This window comes from Oryctolagus cuniculus, chromosome 6 (genome assembly GCF_964237555.1).
Source record: "Oryctolagus cuniculus chromosome 6, mOryCun1.1, whole genome shotgun sequence".
NCBI classification, from domain to species: domain Eukaryota; kingdom Metazoa; phylum Chordata; class Mammalia; order Lagomorpha; family Leporidae; genus Oryctolagus; species Oryctolagus cuniculus.
Genome location: NC_091437.1, coordinates 28,152,998 through 28,173,003, shown reverse-complemented (window position 1 = coordinate 28,173,003; position 20,006 = coordinate 28,152,998). Strand labels below are relative to the sequence as shown.

General features: G+C 36.3%; 1 protein-coding gene across 7 annotated transcripts in view; it reads right to left on the bottom strand.

Moving 5' to 3' along the window:
* The window catches only part of ANKHD1 (ankyrin repeat and KH domain containing 1), a 146,805-nt gene that overhangs the window by 31,027 nt on the left and 95,772 nt on the right, over window positions 1-20,006 (bottom strand). For 4 of the 7 annotated variants that reach the window (XM_051844279.2, XM_051844281.2, XM_051844280.2 and 1 more), the window contains exons 12-17: window positions 17,813-17,940; window positions 17,481-17,624; window positions 16,455-16,557; window positions 7,214-7,972; window positions 995-1,137; window positions 402-513 (exon numbers count right to left, since the gene is read on the bottom strand). In XM_051844279.2, the coding sequence (XP_051700239.1) occupies window positions 402-513; window positions 995-1,137; window positions 7,214-7,972; window positions 16,455-16,557; window positions 17,481-17,624; window positions 17,813-17,940 (1,389 nt within the window). Of the gene's footprint in view, window positions 1-399; window positions 533-994; window positions 1,138-6,361; window positions 6,517-7,213; window positions 7,973-16,454; window positions 16,558-17,480; window positions 17,625-17,812; window positions 17,941-20,006 lie in introns of those variants that run through there. The other 3 variants (XR_007918974.2, XR_011389767.1, XM_051844282.2) reach the window with 2 other exon arrangements.

Sequence of the window (20,006 nt, the reverse complement as noted above, 5' to 3'; positions counted from 1 at the left end):
CTTTTAATAAAGAAAAAAAGCCTTCTGAGCAGATACAAATAACCATTTAGTATGAAATTGTTCTAAATCTTTTGTTAGTAACAAAACTCCATAGACTATTGAAAAAAGTAAATGGCAAGTCAATAAAAACTATTGAAATTAATGCCCATAATAAGCTTTGATGCCTCTGTATGAAGTGCCTTTGGGTTAAGAAGCAACCAATTATTGATCTAATTCACTGATGTCTGTCATGTTTTTAATTACTGGAGAATTATTTGCCTATGCAGATTAATGAATCTGGATAGTCCTAACTGAAATGTACATATATATCTAATCACTGAGATGGTCTTGGAACAACTTACTTACAGTGAAAAGGCTACAACTCTTTTCCGGTGTAATTATAGTCAGATTTTACTTCTTACCTTTTTTATCTCTGTGCTCAATTTTAGCATCTCTTGCAATGAGTACAGACACAAGTTCTTCATGACCACCTGCACAAGCTAATGTTAATGCTGTGTCATGATTGCTTTCAGTCTAGAAGAAAAAAAAATTTCTTTAAAGACTTATTTTATTTATTTGAAAGTCAGAGTTGCAGAGAGAGAGGGAGGAAGAGCAGAAAGAGCTTCCGTCTGCTGGTTCACTCCCCAAATGGCCCCAACTGCTGGCACTGGGCCTGGCTGAAGCTAGGAGCCAAGAGTTTTAACTGGGTTTCACACGTGGTTGCAGGGGCTCAAGCACCTGGGCCATCTGCTGCTGCTTTCCCAGGTGCATTAGCAGGGAACTGGATTGGAAGCAGAGCAGCCAGGACTCAACTAGAATGCCAGCATCAAAGGTGGTGTCTTTACCCATTAGGCTACAACACTGACCTTTAGATTTGTTTGTTTGTTTGTTTTTACAAGGGGGTTATCAATTGAAAAGCAAATAATATTTCTTTTCCCCATAAAGATACAAAAATTTCCCTTTTCAAAGAAAATCATAGCATATAAAATAAATTTAAGTAAAGCAATCTACTCACATGTGCATCAATGTCAACTGATGGATACACAGAGGGGACAGACTGGGAAGCCACATTGCTTGAAGTCTGTGAACAGGATTCAGGTGCAAAACGATCTGCGGTCTGAGAACTGTTTGAACCAGTGGGTACTCTGCTACTCACAGCTGAAAAACAAAATTCATATTGCTACATTTCACTTAAAAGAGTAAGATCATTAGTATACAGAAAAAACACAGAAAACTGACATTTCTACATCAGTAATACAATACAGTTAAATGATAATCAGATCAATCTACACGCCGGCAAGTAATTTAATTTCTCTGAGTCTCAATTTTCTTTATATACAGTATGTGGATTACAGTCTCTGCAATGGAAAGTTTTGCATACAAAATATTTAACACACTCCCCAATATTTACTGCACACAATAAATGGTGGTGTTTTTTTTTCTTTTTTCTTTTTTTTTTTTTTTTTGACAGGCAGAGTGGACAGTGAGAGAGAGAGACACAGGGAAAGGTCTTCCTTTTCCATTGGTTCACCCCCACAATGGCCGCTGCGGCCAGGTCTTCCTTTTCCATTGGTTCACCCCCACAATGGCCGCTGCGGCTGGCGCGCTGTGGCCGGTGCACCGAGCTGATCCGAAGCCAGGAGCCAGGTGCTTATCCTGGTCTCCTATGCAGTTGCAGGGCCCAAGGACTTGGGCCATCCTCCACTGCCTTCCTGGGCCACAGCAGAGAGCTGGACTGGAAGAGAAGCAACTGGGACAGAATCCGGTGCCCCGACCGGGACTAGAACCCGGTGTGCCGGCGCCGCAGGTGGAGGATTAGCCTATTGAGCCGCGGCACTGGCCAATAAATGGTAGTTTTCAATGCTGTCTACACAGAAAAAATAATTTCCAATTAAAAAACATTTTACATTTTTATATTTTACTTTGTAAAATCTTTTACATTTTACTTTGTAAAAGGCAAAAATCAGATAAAAATATGTTGTGGATAATGTGGGGAAAAAAGTGGGGGTAGGGGAATAAGGAAGAAAAGCAAACTAGACTACATGATACAAAAACACCACGCAGTACATGTTTTTAAATTTAGTGTTCACTTTGAAAATCTGCTAAAATAAATAAATGAAAATTAAAACATTTTTAAAATTGACAATGAAACTTTCTATTTGGAACCTTAAAATCTAGGTGTGTGAAAACAGAATTAATTGGAGTTGTATATTTCTTGTCTCTGAATATTTCTTATGTTTCAAAAAAGATAAAGTCTGACCCACAGAGCAGGAAACAGGACTCATCTCAGAGGCATGTTTGTGAGTAGTCAAGGAGGAGAATGTATAACACATGCTGAGTATTAAATAAATGTAGCTAGCAGATATTTTATAGGATTGTCGACACTGTTACACTATATTACAAACTACTAAAGAAAGAAAAAACTCAGAAAAAATACAATTAATAATACAAGAAAAAATAAAGATTCAATAATAGCAATAACTCTTTATTTTACAAACTTATATCTGTACCTAGACTAGAAGTTAATCAAGGACTTAAAGGAAAATGTAAGCAACTAGTTAGAAAATGTTTTCGGGGTTGGCACTGTGGCATAACTCTTAAAGCTGTTGCCCGCAGTGCCAGCATCCAATATAGGCGCCGGTTCGAGTCCCAGCTGAACCACTTCTGATCCAGCTCTCTGTTATGGCCTAGGAAAGCAATAGAAGATGGCCCAAGTGCTTGGGCCCCTGCACCCACATGGGAGACCGGGAAGAAGCTCCTGGCTCCTGGCTTTGTATTGGCTCAGCTCTGGCTGTTGCATCCATCTGGGAGTAAACCAGCGGATGGAAGACCTATCTCTCTTTCTCTATGCCTCTGCCTCTCTGTAGCTCTGCCTTTCAAATAAATAAATAAATTTTTATAAAAAGAAAAAATGAAAATGTTTTCCCCCTACAATTTTTATTTGACTGGAACCCAATCAAGGATACTGTTCACAACAAGTGTGAATCACTCAGTTTAGTATATTTCCAGCTTAAGTAACTCATTTATTATGCTTCTACATGAAGTATCTCCACTTCCTCCCCAATATCTTGGGAATATAAATTTCTACAGCTTCTTTCACTACAAAAATAACATAATTATCCAATGACAAATGGGAAATATTATATATGTATGTTTTACCCATAAAATGGACAATTGAAACAGGGCTTCAAAAATTTAGTTATTCAATGAATTAAAAAGCAGACAGTATTTTGTTACTCCTCAAAATAACTGCTTTGTTTATAAGACAGCTAAAAAAAATACTTTTCAACAGTGGCCCTATAATTAACATATATCATTTTGTTTTTCAGATTATCTTTCTCATTATGAAAAAGGGATATTTAAAACATTTATATAGGTGATTAGAGTGCTATGCCAGAATAGCACTTCTTCACAGAGTTGGCTTTTAAAATATACTTTAATGCATTTAACAACTCTTTTATCAAGTATGTGTTGTAATACGAATACTATACAATTTTTGAGCTACATTATCCTAGAAGATTTTTTCTCCTTATTATAATGATAATCAGGAACATTCCACAGAAAATTACTTTAACAGGATTAATTACAAATAAAAAGTTGTAAAAAGATAAAGCTAGACAGTTGCAAGGTACTTTAAAGTTACATGTGGAATAAAGGTTATACTACAAAAATTATATTAGGACTACATTTTCATAAATCTTAAAATGTTTCCTGCCTCTGAATGACATGTTTCTGAAAATGACTATCACAAAAGTCAAGACATAATTCAAATTAAATTTATATATTACCCTCAGAACGGGAGATATAACAATGAGGTGCAAAACTCTACTTGAATCTTTTGGAAGTTGCAGAACAATAATTTTATAGGCAATATGGAAGATAATAAGTCTTACCATAAAAAATCTTACTGATACAAGATTTATATAAAATATGTTGTGAGATTAAGAAATTTAATTGCTCTGTTATAAATAATAGTAACTTCATTAAGTAATTGCATGTAAATAATATCTATAAATATTAACATTAATTAGATGCTAAAGGCATTTTACTGTAAGCATCTCATTTATGAAGATATCCTATTTTAAAAAAAAATTTTTTTTGACAGGTAGAGTGGACAGTGAGACAGAGAGACAGAGAAAGGTCTTTCTTCCGTTGGTTCATCCCCAAATGGCTGCCATGGCCGGCGCTGCGCTGACCCGAAGCCAGGAGCCAGGTTCTTCCTCCTAGTCTTCCATGCGGGTGCAGGGCCCAAGCACTTGGGCCATCCTCCACTGCACTCCCTGGCCACAGCAGAGAGCTGGACTGGAATAGGGGCAACCGGGACAGAATCCAGCGCCCTGACCGGGACTAGAACCCGCTGTGCCAGCGCTGCAGGTGGAGGATTAGCCTAGTGAGCCGCGGCGCTGGTGATGTCCTATTTTTTTTAAACCAGCAAAATATGAGAGGTCTTTAAAAGTTTCATGGAAAATGTGCATTATGAAAAAACAAATCATGGATTTCAAGATTATTTTTGTAGCAGACTACATTTATCTTTTGATTCCATCTTCCCATGAACTTTCTGAAGGCCCCTCACACTTTAAACTTGCAACTTCTTTTGGAAAAGGCTATTAAGGTGCCAACAACAGTAACAATACACCCAAAAGTCACAAGAGTATTTTAAAATTTATATGGTATGTCAAATCAATATAAAAATAATGAAGGTAATCTTTATCTAATAAAATTTAGATGGCTAAGGAAATAACAGTATCTTTAACTTAAAACTTAAGTTGAATCAGATGAGTGTATATTATACCTCAGGTTCTTTAACCTGGCTTATCTGAGTTTGAATCATGGTATTTATTAGCATCTTAATTTCCCTAAACCTCAGTTTTTCAAAAGACATATCAGAGCTCAGACAGGGACCTATTTTATAGGGTGAATATCAGTAGCTCACAAGGTAATATGTGTGTGTGTGTGTGTGTGTGTGTGTGTATCAAGCATTCAGCACAAAGGCTGGCATATAAGTACAAACAGATATTAGTTGAATTTTAACAAATGTTTATGTATTAAGAGTAACAATTTTACTAAGTATTTCTAGAATTACTCAATTACCAAAGCTACTCAGAATTTCTTTAAATCGTTTTGTAAATTTCAAGAACTTGAACTTCAAGAATCACTAGCTATTATGGTTAACTACTGAAGTCTCAACATTCACTATCAGAAGAAAAGGACTGGAGGAATCCTGCTCCTAATCAAAGACTTACATATATTCTGTGTGGGACCAAATCAAAGAGAACACATACAGGACTACATACTAGAAGGCTAAGTTAGTCAGCTAATCAAGTAACGGCATGAATAAAACCAAATCATTATGATATGTATTTTTAGAGTAGAACATCAACAGAGAAAACACACTTCTGAATGTAAGGAAATTTATTGCCACTATATATAGGAATTTACATAATATTCTAAAAAGTAAAAGAGATATTATAATTACTCTAAAGTAAAACCTAAAATACATTGTATTCTCTACTAAAATTTAAAAGAAAGTTGGAATTTGAAAACAATTTTAAGTGAAGCCATCTTCTTGAACAAAGAAAATATAATTATTGCTATATATTTCTGAACAGCTTTGTGTGAACTCTGAAAAAGACTATATTTCAATTTAAGAACAAATTCCAATGAAATAAGCAAAATTTCACCTTCTATAAATACTACCACAAAGTTGACACCTAGAAGTTCCCTTTAGAGCTGTTTCTAATTCTTAAAAAAAAAAAAAAAAGATTATGACTATAGAGTTTCCTATCAGAAAACTGAAAACTTAATTAAGAATATTATGATGGTACTTACAGAACACTACATCTTAAATATATTATTCCCATTCACCAGTTTCATCATTATTCAAAATAAAGCTTAACATTATAATATCTGCTTTTATCTAGATTAGAAATTAAAACTATAAAAATTGTAATTCATTCATACTTTATAACATCTTTCCATGATAATGACTAAAGCAGCTACAGCCTGAAGCTATAAAAACCCGAATTAAAGAATAAAGAACCTAACTCTTCAAAATACTTCACAGCATTTTACTTTCTTTAAGAAACTAAGACATTCTTCCTCTGCACAGCAATACCTTACTTATCAAAGAAGCCTCAAAGGCAGTCACAATTCTATAACCATTGGAAGTCACACACATGCCCAATAAAATTCCTGATTTATGCAATCTTATTTCACATTTTTAAAGATCCAGTAAAGATTAGGAAGATAAGGGCTCACAAAAGAAGAAAGAAAACTGGGATAGCATTACTGGGATGGGAGGAGGGGAAGAGAATGACAAGCGGAAACAGACAACAGTAAGGGAAAAAAAATGTTGCAATCAAGAGACAGAGGACTGGCCTGCCTTTGAATATCACTCCAGCTACATCTTAGTTGTTGGTCTTCATCCACTGTCAACAGCCATTCTGGCTGCATTTCTGAACTGGGCTCTCATGGAGGTGATACATTCACCAGCCATCTTTAGGAAGGTAAATGATTAATTGCACTGTTTTCCCACTGCTGCAAGGACAATGAAAGGGAAAGTAAACTTGTGCACCTCATTTCAAATCTAGTTGTAATTTTCCACACAACAATAAACAGAAACATATACTTTAAGGTTATAAGGCCTTTCTTTTTATTCTTTACAAAAATGCATGTTGGTGTTTGGGAGTGTATGTGTGTGTTTGTGTGTTTGATATGTCTGTGTGTTTTCATAGACAAAGGTAATGTAAAAATCCCATTCTCAAAATCATTAAGTGGTAGCAATTTCAATGTACATTAATTTTCTAACCACAAATATTTTAACTGCAATGCTAACTTTTTTCTGAACATCTCATTTAATTAGAAATATTGAAACTCATCTAATAAACTTATACAGAAAAAGCAATGCTATTTAAAATTATGATTTCTAAACATGAAAATCACCAGGACAATTTAATGTATAATCTTATGCAAATATCCTTAAACCCTAAAGGAGTATGGCCATTTTATTTCTTTGCCTTTGCAGTATGACAAAAATGAAGAGTTGGAAACATACTTTTGTGTGTTAGTGCTGTTGAACTTGGTTAAATTCATTTCCAAAATATAAGAAACAAGTAATTTTACAAAGATAGTTCTAAAATGGGAAAGTATAAAGTATATGTTTTTGGAGGGACATGTAAGGAAGTTGAGAACAGAGATTAAAGAGAAACTATTACAGATACATTTCTTAACCCACCTGCTATCAGGTCATCAAGAGTGTCGGTAAGCGTCTGGGCTGGAGTTGCCACCATTAGTCCATCTGGTTCTTGAACTAACAGCCCCTGATCATGTCCAGTAATAGCAATCTGAGGCTGTCCTACAATCTGCTGATTACCTGATAATTTCTGAAGTTCAAGAGAATTTGTCCCGTTAGAACCTAAATCACTGGAAAAGTTACACTGTGGAGATGATAAAGGCTGGACCGGGACAAAATCAATTTGTTCTGCCGATGGTGGAGGCTGTTGCTCATCGTCAACATCATTATCTTTAAATAAGATTGTGTCAACCTGAGGTAACTCTGAAAAGTGATCCTCTGGGAGACTACCATCTCCTTCCCCTTCCGGGAAGACTCCTCTATGAGAGCATTGCTGGTGTAGCGACACTGTGTCTTTCTGACCTTTGGTTTCCAAGTATTCTTTGGTAAATTGCTGCTGTGTTTTCATTTGCAACTGCCTTTCCACTTTCTGCAGTTCTTTCAGTATTTTCTTCTTCTTCTGGACTTGTTCTTCTCTGTTCTTTTTAAGTTCTTCTATCTTATCTTTGTTCAGAGGTTCACCTTGAATTAACTCCAATGACTTAAGCTGTGCTTTTTCAATAGCACTAATTCTTTGTCCCAGTTCATTCAGCTTGCCTTCAGTCTCCTCTACTATGCACTCCAAAGGCTGGTATGGGTGAAAAGGTGGCAGTAGGTCCTGATCTGCTACCTGCAGGGAACTGGACTTCTGCTTGGATGGACCTAAGCACATGAAAAATGTTTGAAAAAGTGCCATGCTAAAAAAAAAAAAAAAAATCACTCCCTCCTCCCACACATATGGACCTCCCCCCACAAAGCCCTTATAACTAATGCTGCAGAATGAATGTTCAAAGAGTCACACAAGTGTCAGGCCAATTAAAACCTATACTAAGCTATTTCACACAGCACAATCTAGGATGCTGCCAATTCAAAATGTGAATTTTTAAAAACCTTGTCTTTAGGAGGATTTTCAAAAATAAGAAAATCAAGGCAGAGAAAGGAAAATAAAGAGGAAACAATCTCAAAATCCTTTTGATTAGATTGGATATTTAAAAAAGAACATTTAGGAGTAACAAAATAGGGTTGAGGATACCATTAATGTTAGTTTCACTGTTCATTTAGAATAACTGTTCTTTTAACAACATTAACTACACAAGTAAAGCCTACTACAAGAGACTCAGTTTACACTTCAAAGTAAGCATAAGTGTTGAATTTCAAGGTGGGAAAAAACATTTCTCTTACTATATGAAAACATAATGGAAATCATTTTTTCCAAGATGTATCTTTCTAAAATTCTCCACTAAGTATTTAACACTTCTGTACCCAAACATTACTTTAAACTTACTGACAAAGGACAATTATCCTAATTTCAAATAAAAACACTTCAAATAAAGTCTACCTATGAGAAAGACAATGATGAATCCATATAGGATTACCCATTATGATAGTGAGGCTAAAAATGAAGGAAAATAGTTATTTTAAGGTTTTAAATTACACTTAAACTACTCCCCTTATAACAAGTCCATTAAAAAATAATTATTAATATTGACAACCCTAACAACTAGGAATTAAATTAAGGAAATATGCTTTTTGATGTACAATAACTTATTCTGCAGAAAATTCAAAGTTCTTGCTTAGTAAGAACTCAGACAACTTAGCAACAGGAAGGAATAAACTACTGACACATACTACAATATAGATGACCTCAAAAACATCATGTAAAGTTAAAAAAAAAATCCAGATACAAAAGACCTCATATTGTATAATGCCAATTACATCAAGTTTATAGTAAAAAAGGCACATCTACAGCAACAGAAAGTAGAGTAGTGGTTGCCAGGGTTTATAGCAGTAAAAATAAGGATCAATTCCAAACAGAAACGAGTGCTCATTTAGGAAGGATGGAAAGTTTTTTTGTTTGTTTGTCTGTTTTTTACAGGCAGAGTTAGACAGTGAGAGAGAGAGAGAAAGGTCTTCCTTCCGTTGGTTCACCCCCAAATGGCGGCTACGGCCGTAGCTACACTGATCTGAAGCCAGGAGCCAGGTGCCTCCCCTTGGTCTCCCATGTAGGTGCAGGGGCCCAAGCACTTGGGCCATCCTCCACTGCCTTCCTGGGCCACAGCAGAGAGCTGGCCTGGAAGAGGGGCAACCGGGACAGAATCCGGTGCCCCAACTGGGACTAGAACCTGGGGTGCCGGCACCGCAGGTGGAGGATTAGCCTAGTGAGCCGCAGCACCGGCTGGAAAAGTTGTAAAACCAGATAATGATGGCTATACTTCTTGGTAAATTTACTAAAACTCACTGCACTACATATCTAAAATGAGTATGCTATGTAAAACACTCTCAAAAAACAAAAAAACCTGTATAAAGACTAGGTAAAAAAAAAATTGTCCAGTTTTCTTGAGTGCAGTTAAGATACACGAATAACATGGCAATTTAATACTTTTGTTTAAGGATTTATATTTACTCATTTGAAAGACAGAGAAGGAGAGACAGACAGATCACCTATCCTCTGGTTCACTCCCCAAATGCCTGCAACAACTGTGGCTAGGCCAGGCAGGAGCCAGGAACTTCTTCCAGGTCTCCCATGTGGGTGCAAGGATCCAAGGAGTTAATTTTTCCCTAAAAGCAAACTTCAGCCAAGTAATATTATCTATATTCAACTTTATATTTCTATCTGAACAAAATGTCAGGTAAAGACTAGATTCACTACTTCTATAAGACCTTAAATCTGGGGCTGGTGTGGTGACATAGCAGGTTAAGCTGCTACCTGTGTTGCTGGCATCCCACATGGGTGCCAGTTTGAGTTCCGGCTGTTTCACTTTTGATCTAGCTTCCTGCTAATGGCCTGGGAAAAGCAGTGGAAAATGCCTCAAGTACGTGGGCCCCATGTGGGAGACAGGGAAGAAGCTCCTGGTTCCTGGCTTTGGCCTGGCCCAGCGCCAGCCATTGCAGCCATCTGGGGAAGTAAACCAGCAGATGGAAGATCTCTTTTCTTCCCCTCTCTCTCTGTAACTCTAAAATAAAATAAATCTTTACAAAAAGGCCGTATATCCATGTTTTTTCGTTTGAAGTGTTCAATGACAATCAATAAATAAGAAAAAGGAGATGCACTGCTTTGAGAAAGCAATGTATAAATCAACTTGCAGGGTAAATAAATTTTCAGTTGTGTAATAAAACATCAACATCAGACATCAACACAGAATTTTAGAAGTTCTGAGAAAACTGACTATTCCTTTACATTTGTTAATTTCAAAATACCTTTCTACATTAAACACTAACCAGATTGGACATTTACATATTTTGAATCTTTAAAAATAGATGACCCAAAATGAGAATGGGATTTTGAGGATAATAACAGGAATGTACCCAGCTTGTTAATAAATATGCAAGAAGCTTGAAGCACAAAATAACTAAGAATAATTTATTTAACTGGATAGGGGGACCTTCCCAGAACAAACATAGCATTAAATAATGTAAGACAATGACAAGTAATGTACAAAAAGCAGTTCTTCCTCAAAGTGTGAATGGCTGAATGTCTGCAACCATGGAGTTGGTGGAATTGCCTAGATACACATCAAAGCAGTAACCTAAGCTTAGTATCAAGAATAAACCAAGTTGGTGGGGAAAAAAATAGAATGTCACCTAATCTTTCCTAGAAGCTGAAACAACACCAATTATTGGGTAGAGATTGTGACAAGTGTTCTTTTAAGCAATATTATTTTCAACAGGTAGTAGACAGTAATATAACACACCAGAAAATAAAAGGGTTCCATCTCCTCTAGACATCTCCCACTGTCAGACACAAATAAATAAATCTATACAGGGGCAGGCATTTAGCCTAATGGTTAGAATGACAACTATAGTAAGTACCTGGGTTCTGACCTGGTTCTGACTCCTGACTCTAGGTTGCTGCTAATGTAGACCCTGGCAGGCAGTGATGAATGTTCAAGTGATTGGGCTTCTGCCATCCAGATGGGAAACCTGGATTGATTTCCTGGCTCCAGATTTTGGCCTGACCCAGTCCCAGCAGTTATGGGCATTTGGTGAGTAAGCCAGGAGATGGGAGCTCTCTCTGTCTCTCAAGTCAATCAAAAACGTGTGTATGTTTGTGTGTGACAGAAACAGTATCACTGAGTAATATTATAAAATATTATTTAGAAATAGGAATAAAGTCACCATCTTTTTTAAAATTTCTATTCTATTCCCTTTGCTTCTCACTTTTCTCCCATCAACAAAACTACAAAAAGTTTATAGCATCAACCACGACATAGAGATAAACAGCTTTTTTTTTTAAATGCACAATGAGGGAATGGGGTGAACATATACAGGTCCAATATTTAGTTCACTGATGAAATGAGCTTAATTCTGCCATCTTTGTATCTAATCAGTATACTCTGCAATAGAAAAATAATGGCCAAATGGCCACAACAGCCAGATCTGTGCCTATTCGAAGCAAGGACCCAGGAGCTTCCTCTGGGTCTCCCAACCGGGTACAGGGGCCCAAGGACTTGGGCCATCCTCTGCTGCACTCCCAGGTCAGCAGAGAGCTGGATCTGAAGTAGAGCAGCTGAGACTCAACCAGTGCCCATATGGGATGCCGACACCGCAGGCAGCAGCCCTACCTACTATGCCACAGCACCGGCCCCTTAATTCAATTATTTACACTTAAACTTCTATCTTCAATCTTTTTCTCACCACTCTGGAATAATACTTCTTGCTTAACATTTTTAAACATTCTTTTTCCATCACAGTATCTCTCTTCTTAAAAATTCTTAATAATTTTCTTCTGCCTTCAGGATAATCTATATTCATGGCCTGTCACTAAATTCATTCAACAACTACTTGAATCTCTAACAAGTAAGGCATGGTGGACCACACAGAGACAAGCAATGTAAATCCTGCCCTTGAGGAGCTTACAGTCTAAGAAGAGAGATAACATTCCACAGAAATCCTTATACTATACAAAGATTTTCATCAAAGAACTTTCTGTGTTGATGAGGAATTTAAGGCAACCTGGGTACCCACCCATCACCGGGAGAAAGAAAAAGTAAAATACGGAGGATACAAAAGGTAAAGTATTGTGTTGCAGGTATAAACAATCTAGAGATAGACACATGGACAGATCATAAAAACAGTGTTGAGTAAAAAAGTAAAAAACAAAGGGCATCTACAGCACAACACCATTTATGCAAATTTAAAATATACACAAAGTAGTAAACATTTTATAAGAACTTTTAAGAACAAAAGGCTGTGCACATCAAAAACTTTAGAATGACTGCTTATGGGAAAAGTAGGAGAATGCAAAGAGGGATAAAAGAGAATAAACAAAACAAAAACCAATCAATCATTATGAAGCACCAAGAACTGAGTATAACTGATATAGCCGTCTATATTTGGGGTCCAAAGGAGAAAGGAATGTGTGGGAAAGACAAGAGCCAGAAGGATGCCAATAAAATACCACAGAAATTCAGAGAAAAGATATTAATACTCTAGCGGGCTTGAGGTATGTTTTATGTTTCCTGTCATTATTTCAATGTTCTGTAGCAGATCAGGTCTAAGCTGTAAGTTTTGCAGATCAAAATGAGTCTTCTTTTCCAGAATGACAGTTAGATGCAAAAAGCAGGGGTATGTATCGGCCCTGTGGTTAAGATCTTCATGTTCCACACTGGAGTGCCTAGGTCTGACAGTCAATTCCTCTCCTAACTCCATTTTCTTCAAACAGACCCTGGAAGGCACCATGTGTGAGACCTGGACTGAGTTTTTCAGTTCTACATTTAACCCTTAGTCCAGGTGGGCCCAGGTCACTGTGAGCATCTGGGGAATGAACCAGTACATGGCAACTCTCTCAAATAAATAAATAAATAACAAATGTGGCTGCAATCAAGTTTACACAACTGCCTTTAAAAGGCAAAAGTTTTACATTAACTCACTTATTCTTTCCCACCTAATATTTATTACTATAATTAATAAAGCTAAGTACTGCTAGAAAACTGAACATACCACTCTCAGTTGTATATTTTGTTAGAGAGGTGATACTGAGGCCTCTGTGAAATGCCACTTAGAATCTTGAATTTTTTTTTTAAGATTTATTTATTTATTTGAAAGTCAGAGTTACAGAGAGATAATGAGGGAAGGAGGTAGAGGGAGGAAGAGAGAAAAAGATGGTCTTCCATTGATCAGTTCACTCCCCAAATTGTTTCAATGGCACAAGCTGGGCCAGGTCAAATCCAAGAGCCTGGAACTCCATCTGGCTCTCCCATGCAGATGCAGGGGCCCAGGGACTTGGGCCATCTTTTCTGCTGCCTTCCCATGAGCATTAGCACGGAGCTGGATCAAAAGTAGAAGAGCCAGACCACACACTGGTGGTGATACGGGAATGTCAGCCCTTAGGATCTTAAATTCTTGAAGATCAACAATTGATAAATGAGATCAACTGCCTCAACCAGGAGGATATGGATCAAGAAGGATAGAGCTTACAAAATGGTATATAAGGGGCATGAAAGAAGAGTACCTGTTTTTAACAAAGAAGTCAAGTGCACAGAGATGCAGATCTTTGTGAAGACCCTGAAGGGCAAAACCATCGCCCTCAAGAGTGTCAAAGCCAAAATCCAAGACAAAGAGAACATCCTGACTGACCAGCAGCATCTGATATTTGCTGGCAAACAGCTGGCAGATGGCCACACTCTTTCCTACTATAATATCCAGAATGAGTCCACCCTGCAGCCAGTGCTTCACTTTTAAGGAGACATCATCGAGTCCTCTCTCCATCAGCTCATGCTGCAGTATAAATGCAACAAGATCATCTGCAGCCTTACATTGCCTGCACGACTCTGCTGTCAACCGCCACAAGAAGAAATGTGGTCACACCAACAACTTCCTCCCTGACAAAGTCAAATAAGGACCCTCCCCCACAGGGTAGCCTCCTGCTCAAGCACCATGAGCAACCTCAATAATGCCTTTTGTTGAATGGACTAGTAAAACAAACAAAGGAAAGAATATCTGAGTAGGGTGTATGTCAAATTCATGGGTAATATTTAAGGGTGTATGCAGGGGCCAGTGCTGTGGCGTAGCAGGTAAAGCCACCACCGTCTGCAGTGCCAGCATCCTATGTGGGTGCCAGTTCTAAATCCTGCTGCTCTACTTCCAATCCAGCTCTCTGATATAGCTTGGGAAGGCAGTAGAATTGGACTAAGTGCCTGGGCCTCTGTATCCGCATGGGAGACCCAGAAGAAGCTCCTGGCTTCAGATCATCCTAGCTCCTGCAGTTACGGCCATTTGGGGAGTGAACCAGCAGACGGAAGGCCCCCCACCACCTCTGCCTGTCTGTAACTCCGCCTTTCAAATAAATAAATACATCTTTTTAAAAAAGAAAAAAATTTAAGGGTACAAATATATTTTAAAAGGATGAGAATATAAGTAATAAAAGCATTTATTTATTTGAAACAAACAACAGTAAAATGAAAGACCCTGAAAGGACTAATTGCTAGAAGAGGAAGAGTCCTGAAGAATAAGAATCTATTTCTAATTATATATACTACAGAGAAGTGATATATGGACTGAGAAGACTCAAAACAGTAAAGCAGCAATTTTATTGCTCAAAGGAGCTGGAGATTTAAAAGACAATTTCAGTAGAAAAAAAAATACTATATCTTTAATTACTTAGATAGGATTTTTCCTATCTTGGTAATTCATTGTGTGCTTTTAAATCATCAGTTGGTTTTTTCTAACTCATAGCCCCAAAATATTCTGTGATAAATATGGTTTGTACTAAAATGACACCTTAACACCGTGTAATATAAGCTTGGTCCTGCATAAATAATCGTTAGGTTGGCAATGCCACTTGGGAGCTGGGCAACAGAAAACACACAAGTGTCTGGATACAAGTATTTTTTTCTTCCTTAATAATTTAGTAAAATGAAAGATTCCTTAGGGTTAGTTCATTTCTACACTATTCAGCAAATAATACAACATTAAAGAAAATAAGATACTCTGCATAAGACACTTATGTAAGATACATAAGTAAGGAAAAATGACATTTGAGTATCAACTTAAAATCACTACGCAAACATTTCAGTTTGCTTACATATTAACTTTAAAATATTTCATTTTCTATCTATAGATATTTTATCTAGCATATTCCTCTGTCATTTTATTGACTCTATGTTCATTTTTAAAATTATTTCCTTTTCCCAAGCCACAGGGTTTAGCCAAACAAAAACAACAAAAATAGTGGCCATCTGGTTTTAAATATTTTAATAATGCCTATCAACTGGTTATGATTAAATTGTTAAGATTAATTTTAAAAACGCAGGAAAAGTTTGAATAGTTAAGTATCCAATAGAAAAGCGCTAGAATTAGCTGAAGTTAGAGAGACTACAGATAGATATTTCGTATCTGAAATTAATACTCTAGAATCTAAGCAATCTTTGGCAAAGGCCTATAATACTTTTAGTTACTAAAATTGGCATAATTTGAAAGAAGTTTGTTTGTTGTTTTAATAGTCACCTATACTTAATTTTTCTTAAATCATATCATTAAAGATACTAATAAAAACCTATCTCACTGTGATTTCAATATGTTAAAACATATCACTCTACACGGAATGAACTATGCTCATAACTTTCTTTATAAAAGTATTTTTTAATCTACAAATAAAGATAGCAGAAAAATATCAGAGCTCTAAACCTGAGTTCCTCTTGGTAGCCATTTGGATCTTATTTATATATATACTTTGATAGTTACTTGTCCAGGTTCACATATTGACAGATGTTAATCTACCACCTTCAGCATCACCCAAGTGAAAATGAATTTAATCGAATCAGCGCTACAGATTTAGGTAGACAGCAAATAAGCATCTACATTTCTCATAATACAATATTGTTTAGCTAAAGAATTATCAAATGGAAAATGAATGTCCAATAAATTCTTGCTACTTTAATATTATCAGGAACTTAGTTTGCCTAAGTATTTTCATCTACGCCAGATATAGGGTAAACCCAGCAATACATTAACAGAAAAACAGTAAGCCTTTTTTCTAGTACTTATATCTTTTCTATTTTAATAGACTAAGAATATTTAATTTGTGAGAATTATCTACCTCAACTAACAAAAACTATATAGTATTGCATATCATTAACTTTAAAGCACTTTATTTCTTAATTAGGTTAAAAATAAGTATTTTAAGGAAAATAATTTAATAGCTAACCTTTCTGTAGTCCTATAAGGGCAGGAGAGTTCTCCTGCAAAGTTCTGTCAGGTTCCTGTGGAGGTACAACCATGGCAAGTGTATGCACTGGTACACGTGGAACCTAAAAAATCAACTCACAAAAAAAATATCTCAGATCAAGGAAGAAAACAAAGAACCATAAATAAAACAATGATGCTGTTTTAGATTTTCATCATATACCACCACTTTCACTTTATTTCTTAGAGCTTAAAAATATAAGCTTCGCTTCAGCAAGGAATAATTTCTGAGAATATTTATTGGGCAGACTTAATCTATAATTATGTAGATTATTGTGAGTGAATGAAACTAAATGGAACTAATAGTACTCTCTTGCTAAAGCGAATGTCTTGTTAGTCCCAATTATACCTTGGAGTACAAGTTGAATATTCAGTATTCACTTGCCAATTTACTCATGTTCAAATTCTACATGGGTCAAACGAAAAATAAAAACAAACATATTTCCTGACTTAAGGTATGTTAGCAGTTCTCAAAATAACTGTAGAACAGAATTTGAGATTCCAATGAAATTAATACACTTAAGTGTTTTCTCTGTAATCTTTCCATAATTTCAGATAGTTACTTTAAAATATTTTTAAATCAAGTACCCTGGCCAATTACACCTTCTTGGTTGACAAAAGTCACTATCACTAAGATAATTAAAACTCCCTTGTGAGGTATTAAGGAAAAAACTTCTTTTGGTTCAAGATCACACTCAAAAATCTCATTAAAAAACAAAGAAAAAAACTTACTTGTAGCATGACAATAACTTGGAATATTTATATTAATGTCTGCTATTAAGTGATTTCTAAAAACCCCTATTTTAACTAAATGAGATAATAAACACTCCATGTATCTTGAAGAAAAAAAATCTTAAAAAGAATTTAACATCATGATCACCTTAGTATGTAACAGAAAACAAACTCATTTTGCTTAAAACCGGATTCAAATAAAAACTTCCAATCACTTTGAAGAATATTTATATTAACCAATAAGCTCTTATTTTACCTGAGATTGATCTTGAGAAGGTGGGGTAAGCTGAGATACATCTGTAGTAGGAACTGACAGAACATTATTTGGATAATCCAATAGATAAGAAACAACATTAGTATGACCACCCTTTGCTGCTTCAATGAGCATTGTGGAGCCATCCTGAGAAAAATTTAACATCATAATTAATTCTTTATAAATATATTCTTATAATTTGATTTATATACACATTTAATTTCTTAGCAGCTTGCACAAATCAAATATTTAAACAACAGCAGTAAGTACTAAGAAATAAAACGTGTTTCTATAATAATGCATATTACTTGATTGACTATTTTACAGTAAAATACCTTGAGTCGATGAGTAGGATCAGCACCATGAGCCAAGAGTAGTTCAACTACTGCCAGGTGGCCTCCTGCACATGCCAACGACACTACTGTATGGTCATTATTGGCTGTAGCCCTATTCACATTGGCACCTTCAAATAAAAATAAACAACAATCTCAGAAAAGAGTAAAATCAGGCCAGTGCACAAATAGTAACATTTTAAAGATCTTTTTAGTGTAACAGATAAAAAAAAAGTACATGAATCAAAAAGTTCACAAATAGTTCACAAATTTTTCACAAAGTGAACACACCTGTGTAACCAGCACCCAGATCAAGAAACAGGACATTCTCCACATACCAAAGTTCCATCTTGTGCCCCCTTTCAGTCAGTACCTCCCCACAAGAGTAACTACTACCCTGACTTTCAAACTGGTTTTAGTTTTTGAGTTTTATATGAATGAAATCATACAAGGTACTCTTTTGTGTCTGGCTTCTTTCGCTCAATATTATATTTGTGAGATTCATCCACAATTGTTGCGTGCAGTTGCAGCTCGTTCATTCAATATCACTTTTAAAATGGAAAATCTAGAAGACTAAGATTGATAAATACATACAGGTTAACATAAGCATCAAGTAATACCATTGTATGTAACTCTCAAAATGTTTCAAAGACACTTTTGACCCAGAAAGTGGCAAAACAGCCAGATCTGAAAGTAGAGAAACAGACGTTTTTAAACCTGTAGTTAAGTGATATGTAATTCCTTATGTCATGGATTTTAAGGGCCAGACAACATGGATATGGAGAAGACAGAAGATTATCCAAAGGCTATTTAGTAAGTTGTTCAACAGCTTTGTACAATAGGACCTGAAGAAAAATCTAAATACACAATATTTTCTTAGCCTCTTTAATTATTTTTATTTTTTAAGAAAGGAAGGTCCAAGTACAGGAAGCACACAGAACTCTTTTTTTTTTTTTTTTTTTTTAATTTGACTGGTAGAGTTATAGACAGTGAGACAGACAGACAGAGAGAAAGGTCTTCCTTCCGTTGGTTCACTCCCCAAATGGCCACTACAGCCGGAGCTACGCTGACCTGAAGCCAGGAGCCAGGTGCTTCCTCCCGGTCTCCCATGCGGGTGCAGGGGCCCAAGTAGTTGGGCCATCCTCCACTGCCCGCCCGGGCCACAGCAGAGAGCTGGACTGGAAGAGGAGCAACCGGGACTAGAAGCTGGAGCCCATATGGGATGCGGGAGCCGCAGGCGGAGGATTAACCAAGTGAGCTAAGGCACCAGCCCCCTGCCTCTTTTTTAAAAAATGATTTTTGACCCCTTGATAAAGTACTGGTTTTCAGTTCAGCTATAACTTCTAAAGTTTTCAGCTAGAAAGTTTATTATGAATATGCATTCTTCATTAATTTTAGACTCACTTATGTAACAGGAAAATAAGCCAATACGTGAAACAACTATTTGAATTTATTTAATTTTCAGAAAACATCCAGATGTACCTAATCCTAACTTCTCAAAAGAACCTTTTAGAAAGAATAAGACAAAGCAATGAACATCCTTACATGAGCAACGTGAGATTATTTTTAAAGTTGTTAACCATAAACTAGAAGGTAGTATTGTTTAGCAATTACTATAACCTAGAAAGGCTATAATCAATGTTTGGGTATGATCAGATGCTCTTTTTTAGTAAAGAGGCATAAAAGAGCTCAAAAAGTTATTCATCTATTTCTCACTTCTGTGTGGTTGAGGTAAATAGATTTCACAGATAATATTATAAAACATTATGTAAAAATACATACATTAATTGGCAATAAAAATGTAATATAAAGCAAATCAACCTAGTTTATCTAATTAAAGAAAACAAGTATCTCTAAGAGATAAAATTTCACACTACTTTTTGTTTTACACTAGCTTTTTTTTTTTTTTAAAGATTTATTTATTTGAAAGTCCAGTTAAGCAGAAAGAGAAGGGAGAGAGAGAGATTGATCTTCCATCTGCTGGTTCACTCCCCAAATGGCTGCAACAGCCAGGGCTAGGCCAGGCTGAAGCTAGGAGCCAGGAGCTTCCTATGGGTCTTCCACTCAGGTGCAGGGATCCAAGCACCACTGTCATCTTCCACTGCTTTCCCCTTCAGCAGGGAGCTGGATTGGAAGTAGAATAGCTGGGACAAGAACTGGCGCCCATATGGGATACTAGTATTGCAGGCAGTGCCTT